Source organism: Nomascus leucogenys, chromosome 17 (genome assembly GCF_006542625.1).
Source record: "Nomascus leucogenys isolate Asia chromosome 17, Asia_NLE_v1, whole genome shotgun sequence".
Taxonomy (NCBI): Eukaryota; Metazoa; Chordata; class Mammalia; order Primates; family Hylobatidae; genus Nomascus; species Nomascus leucogenys.
This window is the reverse complement of record NC_044397.1, coordinates 86,764,235-86,773,326: the sequence shown is the minus strand read 5'-3', so window position 1 is coordinate 86,773,326 and position 9,092 is coordinate 86,764,235. Positions and strand designations below refer to the sequence as shown.

Genomic DNA, 9,092 nt, shown 5'->3' with positions numbered 1-9,092 from the left:
CTCTTCCCGCTCTGGAGAGGCGCGACTGGGCTTGCGCAGTGTCGACGCCGGCGCCGGCGCGCCGGGGTTTGAAAGGCCCGAGCCTCGCGCGCTTGCGCACTTCAGCCCGCGCAGGGCGCACCCCACCCCCTCCCACCTTCCCTGCCCCTCGGACCCCATACCCTACCTCATCCTTCTGGCCAGGCGAAGCCCACAACGTTGACATGCCGGAGATCCGCCTCCGCCATGTCGTGTCCTGCAGCAGCCAGGACTCGGTGAGGGACCTGCATGGGGGAGGTTGGAAGACGTGAGGGAATTAATGAGGATAGCTCTTAAAAGAACTTTTGGGGTTCTCTTGGAAGTCTAAGGAGAGTCATGGGGGGATTTCCAGGAAGCTAAAAGTGAATTGTGGAGAGATGTTGAATTAGGGACGTTCCGGCGTCTAGGGAACTTCCGGAGAAAAAAGGAGGAATAGGGAAGCTTTCTTGGAGAGCCCATAAGTGAACTTCCACGGGAAAGTGTTGTAGGGGAAACTCCAGGCGGAGTGTGGGGGGATTAACTGGAGAGTTTAAATCTGGGGGATCGTAGAGGCCTTGGGAGGACTCAAAGGAATATCTGAGAGCTAGAGGCCTAGCTGTCATCTCTGTGCCCTAATTCTCCTCTCCCACTGTTGTTTCCAGACCCACTGTGCAGAAAATCTTCTCAAGGCAGACACTTACCGAAAATGGCGGGCAGCCAAGGCAGGCGAGAAGACCATCTCTGTGGTCCTACAGGTGATCCTGCCACCCCACCTCCTCCTCACTAGGAGTCTGGAGTCCGGGGTTCCAGATTCTGCTCCTGAGCCAACTGGCAATGGGTTGAGTCACTTTCTTTGCTGGGCCTCAGCTTCCGTACTTGGAAAATGGGCAGCATAATCCCTGTGCCCCTCAGCAGAGAGGAAAGGAGACCCAAGGATTAGGTCCAGGATGACCACAGGAATCAGTGTGTGGTCCTGGGCAGGTGGCATCTACTTTCTGGGTTCCAGTTTCCTCAGCTGGAACAAAATGAATCATTGCCATGTACCCTGCCTCCTGCAGCCAGTGGGCTCAGGGCTGGAAGGTGTCCAGGAAGATCATCTAAGCCAATCAACTCCACTTTAAAGAAGGGGAAACTGGCCGGATGCCGTGGCTCATGCCTGTAAACCCAGCACTTTCAGAGGCTGAGATAGGAGGATTGCTTGAGCTCAGGAGTTCCAGACCAGCCTGGGCAACATATCAAGACCCTGTCTCTATTTTTATTAAAATAAATAAAAATTTTTTTTTAAAGAATAATAGGCCAGGTATGATGGTTCATACCTGTAATCCCATCACTTTGGGAGGCCAAAGCTGGAGGATCGCATGAGCCCAGGAGTTTGAGGCCAGCCTGGGCAATATAGTGACTTGTCATCTCTACCAAAATTTTATAAATTAGCTGAGCATGGTGGTGTACACCTGCAATCCCAGCTACTGGGAAGTCTGAGGTGAGAGAATTGCTTGAGCCCAGGAGATGGAGGCTGCAGTGAGCTGAGATTGTGCCACTGCACTCCAGCCTGGGCACCAGAGTGAGACCCCCAAAATATAAAAAATAATAATAATGAGAGCTAACATTATTCACCATTACCTGCCAGTCACTGCTCTACACACCTCACTCACATGGATTAGCTCATTGAGTCCTCATAAAAAACCCCAAGAGGCAGGCTCTGTTATCCCCACTTTTACAGATGAGGAAACTGAGGCCCAAAGAAGTTATACAATTTGCCTGACAGTCAATCTTTTATTTATTGAGACAGAGTCTCACTCTGTTCCCAGGCTGTAGTGCAGTGGCATGATCTTGGCTTGGCTCACTGCAGCCTCTACCTCTTGGGCTCAAGCGATCCTCCCACCTCAGCCTCCTGAGTAGCTGGGACTGCAGGTGTTCTCCACCATGCCTGGCTAGTTTTTTTTGTATTTTTTTAGAGATGGGGTTTCCACCATGTTGCCAGGCTGGTCTCAAACTCCTGGACTCAAGCGGTCCTCCTGCTTCAGCCTCCCAAAGTGCTGGGATGACAGGCGTGAACCATTGTTCCTGGCCTGGGGGCTGCTTTATGACTATAAGGAGCAGAACACTCTGTGGATAGTGCTAGGGTGAAGGAAAAATTAACCTTTTGTGAATGGGCAGTCATTCAGCAAATATCCACTCCTCTCCCTCCCACTGGAGGGGGAGTATATTTCCCTGCTCCATTGATGGGTTTGACCATATGATTTACTTAATGGAATTTCAGCACATCTAACTTCAGCAAGGGCCTTAAATGCACTTGGCTTTTGTGTTCCCATGAGAACATTTGCCAGGTTGCTGCTAATCCCAGAAAACTGTGGAATCTCATGGAAGAGACCTGAATCCTCCCAAACTGCAGCCAAAGCAGCCATCCCACAAACTCTTATAAGAATGCTTGTTGGTATAAATCTCAGTTTTCATGTTGGGAGGTCGAGGTGGGTAGATCGCTTGAACCCAGGAGTTTGAGACCAGCCTGGGTAACATGGGGAAACCCTATCTCTATGAAAAAATACAAAAAAATAGCTGGGCATGGTGGCGCATGACTGTAGTCCCAGCTACTAGGGAGGCTGAGCGGGGAGGATCGATTGAGCCCATAAGGTTGAAGCTGCAGTGAACTGTGATGGTTTCATTGCACTCCAGCCTGGGAGACAGAGTGAGACTGTGTCTCAAAAAAAAAAAAAAGTCTCAGTTTTAGGATTATTTGTTACACAGCATTATTACAGTGTAAGTTAATACAACTTAGTTGTTTTAAACCACTGAGATTAGGGACTCCTTTGTTACTGTAACATCATCTAGTCCATCCCAATTGATGTCAGTGTTTAGTGCCGTCAACTAATGGCCTCCACTTCCCAGGTTCAAGTGATTCTCATGCCTCAGCCTTCTGAGTAGTTGGAATTTACATGCCTGGCTAATTTTTGTATTTATAGTAGAGACCGAGTTTCACCATGTTGGCTAGGCTAGTCTTTTTTTTTTTTTTTTTTTTTTTTTTTTTTTTTTGAGACGGAGTCTCGCTCTGTTGCCCAGGCTGGAGTGCAGTGGCGCAATCTTGGCTCACTGCAAGCTCCGCCTCCCGGGTTCACGCCATTCTCCTGCCTCAGCCTCTCCGAGTAGCTGGGACTACAGGCACCCGCCACCACACCCAGCTAATTTTTTTTTGTATTTTTAGTAGAGACGGGGTTTCACCGTGGTCTCGATCTCCTGACCTTGTGATCCGCCCACCTTGGCCTCCCAAAGTGCTGGGATTACAAGCGTGAGCCACCGCGCCCGGCCAGCTAGGCTAGTCTTGAACTCCTGACCTCAGGAGTTCAAGGCAAATGATCACCAAATGCAAATTTAAGTGATCCACCCACCTTGGCCTCCCAAAATGTTGGGATTACAGGCATGAGCCACCGCACCTGACCTCAGTCTTTTAAACTGTGATAGATACAGGTTGCTGACGGTTTTAGTCTTCAGACCTAGATTCAAGCCCCCAGCTCTTCCTCTTACTCGGTGACCTCAAGCAAATTGTTTCATTTCTCTAACCTGTTTTCTCATGTGTCCATTGGGAATAATAACATCCAAGCCCGGAGTTGTGAAAATTCGGTGACATAATGTCTGCACAAGTGCTCTGTCAACATATAGGTGTTTGTGTAGAGGGAGGGATTCATGTTTTTATTACTTAGTGGGTGATGATTCCACTGGGCTCTGTTATGATCAAGTGACTCCAGGGAAGTCACATTTCATTCTGTTACCCCAGTTGCTGTGGAAACAGAGTGACTGGAGGCAGAAGAGACAGAACCTGTCTGGCCTGGGAGAGACTGAGGGAGTATTGCAGCTGTCACCAACATGGTAGACCCCAGAGGGAGCAGCTTGGGGAGGTGATGTGTTTCAATTGGGATGTCCAGGTTTGTTGTGACTTCGGGACATTCAAGGGGTGGCATCCAGGAGGCAGTTGGGGATCACATGTGGAGCTGGAGACAGAATGTGTGGAAGTTGTCAGTGCAGGGAAAGAACCTGTAGACTCAGGAGTAGATGATGGATTTATTTGTTCATTCACTCATTTATTTAGTCAAGTATTTATTAAGTGCCTTCTGTAGGCCAAGCACTGTTTTAATACAGCAGTACACAGCAGAAGACAAAAAATATTCACTCTCAGTGGGGTGCAGTAGCTCACGCCTATAATCCCAGCACTTTGGGAGGCCAAGGTGAAGGGTCATTGAGCCCGGCAGTTCGAGACCAGCTTGGGCAACACAGGGAAACCTCATCTCTACTAAAAATACAAAAATCTGCCAAGCATGGTGGCCCATGCCTGTGGTCCCAGCTACTCCAGAGGCTGAGACGGGAGGATCACTTGAGCCTGGAAGATCAAGGCTGTAGTGAGCTGTGATCGCACCATTGAGCTCCAGCCTGGGCAACAGAATGAGATGCTGTCTCTTAAAAACAAAAGAAATTCAGTCTTGTGGAGCTTTCACGTTAGTAGGGAAAGACTGACAATGAGTCAGTAAAACATATGTTGGATGACAAGTGCTGTGGAGGAACTTAATGAAGGGGAATGAGAGTGCCCCAGCTGGAGCTGGAGCAGTGGCAAGGATTTTTATTTAAATAGGGTCCGGGAAGGCCTCCCTGAAAACGGGACGTTTGAGCAACATGAGCTATGTATGTATCTAGGGAAAAGACTCTGAAGCTGGCCTGTGACAGCAAGGAGGCCAGTGTGGCTGGGGTGGAGTCAGCCAGGGGGAGAGAGGTAGGAGATGAGGTAACAGGGTGGGACTGGGAACCCCTAAAAAACCCCTTAAGGCCTGGAAAGCCATTGAGAGGACTTGAGCTTTTACTCCGGGTGAGATAGGAGCCACCGGAGGGCTCTGAGCAGAGGAGGGACAGGATCTGCCTTAGGCCTTCACAGGATCCTGCTGGCTCCATGTTGACAGTCAGCTGCAGGGGCCACACACAGGAGTGGGAGACCAGCATTGCAGCAGCAGTTTTGTTAACTTATTCCACGTCACAGACCCTTTGGAATGACTGATTGCATCTGGCAATGACTAATTTGTGGGGTTACTCTGGATTCATCAAATGCTAATTTTGATTCTTTTGACATAACTGATAAGGCAGACATTTCTGGCCACCAAGGCAGCAGGCTTATCTCTGGGTTGTTTTGTTATGTTTTGAGATAGGGTCTCACTCTCTTGCCCAGGTTGGAGTGCAGCTGCAAAGTCATGGCTCACTGTAGCCTCAACCTCCTGGGCTCAGGCAATCCTCCCACCTCAGCCTCCCAAATAGCTGGGACTACAGGCGCGTACCACCAGGCCCAGCTAATTTTAAAAATTTTTCGTAGAGATGGGGTCTCACTATGTTGTCCAGGCTGGTCTCGGACTCCTGGGCTCAAGCAGTCCTCCTGCCTTGGCCTCCCAAAGTGCTAGCATTACAGGCATGAGCCAAGGCACCTGGCCACATCTGTGGGTTCTTCTACTACCCTGCATTTTCTCCTCTAATCATTGTTACGCATCATCTGGATCTTACCACATGGGGCTTAGCCATCTGCTTATGACAGCCCCACACACCTGATTGTTTGCAGTAGCCACAGCAGGCTCTGTTGTCTGTTCATCACCTGCCCCCAGAGGGAAATGCCAAGCTCTTTGCTAACTACTCCTGGGCTAGAGGGGTGGCTTGGACAAGACCCAGGTATAACTCCGGTGTGTCACTGGAGGTGTGTCATTTTTAGAAGAAATGTTCATCAGCAATAGGGCCTATGGTCATTTTTGATTGTCATTGGTTTTCTAATCACTCAGTTCGCCACTGTGGTGTTTTAAATTTGTTTTTACTGTTTCTTGATATGTAGCATACATAGAATGAAGGTGTAAGTAAGCGTACAGCTCAGTGACTCTTCACAAACTGCAGCCCTGTGTTGCACTCCACACCCAGATGCAGCACAGAACGTGCCTAGCCCCCAGCAGTTCCCTCAGGTTCTTCCTGTCAGTACCCCTGCAAGGGTGACCGCTGTCCTGATTGTTAACAGCATGGATTCATTTTGCCTGATTTTGAATTGCATATAAAATGGAATTGTGTGGTATAAACTTTTCTTGTCTGGCTTCCCTTGTTATGTTTGTTCGTTTCATCTATGTTGTTGAGTGTAGCTGTAGATGGTTTATTGTGATTTTTTTTTTTTTTTTTTGTCTGAGATGGAGTTTTGCTCTTGTTGTCCTGGCTGGAGTGCAATGGCACAATCTCAGCTCACTGCAACCTCTGCCTCCCAGGTTCAAGTGGTTCTCTTGCCTCAGCCTCCCAAGTAGCTGGGATTACAGGCATGCACCACCACACCTGGCTAATTTTTTGTATTTAGTAGAGACAGGTTTTCACCATGTTGGTCAGGCTGGTCTCGAACTCCTGACCTCTGGTGATCCACCTGCCTCGGCTTCCCAAAGTGCTGGGATTACAGGAGTGAGCCACTGTGCCTGACTCCTATTGTCTTTTTTTTTTTTTTTTTTTTTTTTTGAGACAGGGTCTCACTCTGTCGCCCAGACCGGAGTGCAGTGGCACCATCTCAGCTCACTACAGGCTCGACCTCCTGGGCTCAAGCGATCCTCCCACCTCAGCCTCCTCAGTAGTTGGGACTACAGGCATGTGCCACTTCACCAGTCTGATTTTTGTATTTTTTTGCAGAGATGGGGTCTCACTGTGTTGTCTAGGCTGGTCTTGAACTCCTGGACTCAAGCATTCCTCCTGCCTCAGCTTCTTAAATCCTTGGGATTATGGACATGAGCCACTGCACCTGGCCTATTGTCATTTCTGTATAGTATTCTGTTATATTGAGATAACTATTACGGTTTTATTTATTTATATTTGATTTTTTTTTTTTTAAACGGAGTCTCACTATGTTGCCAAGGCTGGTCTTGAACTGTTGATCTCAAGTGATCCCCCAACTTGGCCTCCTGAGTAGCTAGGACTATAGGTGCACACCACCACACCCAACTCTTTTTTTTTTTTTTTTTTTTTTTTTTTTTTAAGCTTTTTGGAGGCAGCTTCCTGAGTAGCTGGGATTACAGGGATTACTGACAGGCCACAAAGACCTGGCCATTGTGGTTTTATTATATTTGCTTTCTGAATGGGCATTATATGCATATAGTGCAAAATTCAAAAGGTGCAAAAGGGTATACACTAAAAAGAAAATCTCCCGCCGGGCATGGTGGCTCACGCTTGTAATCCCAGCACTTTGGGAGGCCGAGGCCGGTGGATCAGGAGGTCAAGAGATCTAGACCATGGTGAAACCCCATCTCCACTAAAAATACAAAAAATTAGCTGGGCGTGGTGGCGGGCGCCTGTAGTCCTAGCTACTCGTAGAGGCTGAGGCAGGAGAATGGCTTGAACCCGGGAGGCGGAGCTTGCAGTGAGCCGAGATCGCGCCACTGCACTCCAGCCTGGGCGACAGAGCGAGACTCCGTCTCAAAAAAAAAAAAAAAAAAAAAAAAAAAAAAAAAAAAAAGAAAATCTCCCCTCATCCTTTCCATCCCTCCCTGCTTCCTCCCCAACTCCTGCTCCCTCATTCTTCTCTCCTGATGTAACCACCATTAGCAGTTTTTTTGGGTGGTCTTCCTGGGTCATTCTGTACACATACAAGCACATATACCTACCCCCTCCATCCCTTTTTTTTTTTTTTTTTTTTTTTTGAGACGGAGTCTCGCTCTGTCGCCCAGGCTGGAGTGCAGTGGCGCAATCTCGGCTCACTGCAAGCTCCGCCTCCCGGGTTCACGCCATTCTCCTGCCTCAGCCTCTCCGAGTAGCTGGGACTACAGGCGCCCGCCACCACGCCCGGCTAATTTTTTTTTTTTTGTATTTTTAGTAGAGACGGGGTTTCACCGTGGTCTCGATCTCCTGACCTTGTGATCCGCCCGCCTCGGCCTCCCAAAGTGCTGGGATTACAAGCGTGAGCCACCGCGCCCGGCCGCCTCCATCCCTTTTTAAAAAATTCATAGTACATACACTGTTCCCTTGTGTGTTTTTTTTCAAGTAACAATGTATTTTGGAGATGCACACTGCATAAAGTTCTACCTTATTTATTTATTTACTTACTTACTTACTTTGAGACAGAATCTCACTCTGTCGCCCAGGCCGGAGTGCAGTAGTGCGATCCTGGCTCACTGCAACCTCCCGCTCCCAGCTTCAAGTGATTCTCCTGCCTCAACCTCCCTAGTAGCTGGGATTACAGGCACATGACACCAGGCTTGGCTAATTTTTGTATTTTTGGTAGAGATGGGGTTTCACCATGTTAGCCAGGCTGGTCTTGAATTCCTGACCTCAAGTGATCCTCCTGCCTTGGCCTCCCAAGGCGTCAGCCACGCCGCATGCGGCCTACCTTATTCTTTTAAATGATGCATACAATTGCATTTCATGGCCGGGTGCAGTGGCTCACGCCTGTAATCCCAGCACTTTGGGAGGCTGAGGCGGGTGGATCACGAGGTCAGGCGTTCAAGACCAGTCTGGCCAAGATGGTGGAACCTGTCTCTACTAAAAATATAAAAATTAGCCAGGTGCAGTGGTGGGCGCCTGTAATCCCAGCTACCTGGGAGGCTGAGGCAGGAGAATTGTTTGAACCCGGGAGGCGGAGGTTGCAGAGAGCCGAGATCGTGCCACTGTACTGTAGCCTGGGTGACAGAGCAAGACTCTGTCTCAAAAAAAAAAAAAAAGATTGCATTTCATGGATGTGGAACAGTTTTTTAGCAATATACCTCTCAGGAACTTTGCCTCCCTGTGCCATGTTTGTTTCAGGAACAGTTCATATCATGAACTGTGTCTCCCTGAGAAAGCTGCATGCACACGAACCCAGGCCACAGATGATAGTCATCTTGTGCCCTTATCCTCACAGCTGATACATACTGAGCACTCATCTCTTATTTTGAGAAAAATTCACATAAAATTTGCTGTTTTAACCATTTAAAGTGCACATTTCAGCCGGATGCGGTAGCTCACACCTGTAATCCCAGCACTTTTTGAGGCCAAGGTGGGTGGATTGCTTGAGGTCAGGGATTCGAGACCAGGCTGGCCAACATGGTGAAACCCAGTCTCTACTGAAAATACAAAAATTAGCCGGG

The 9,092-nt window shown here is 48.6% G+C and overlaps 1 protein-coding gene across 2 annotated transcripts in view; it reads left to right on the top strand.

The window, feature by feature from the left end:
• XRCC1 (X-ray repair cross complementing 1) overlaps positions 1–9,092 on the top strand; it is a 33,008-nt gene continuing 23,916 nt past the window's right edge. For both annotated transcript variants that reach the window (XM_030797386.1, XM_003281194.4), the window contains exons 1-2: positions 1–254; positions 660–752. In XM_030797386.1, coding sequence (XP_030653246.1) covers positions 204–254; positions 660–752 — 144 coding nt within the window. In that variant the 5' untranslated portion in view covers positions 1–203. The remainder of the gene's footprint in view (positions 255–659; positions 753–9,092) is intronic.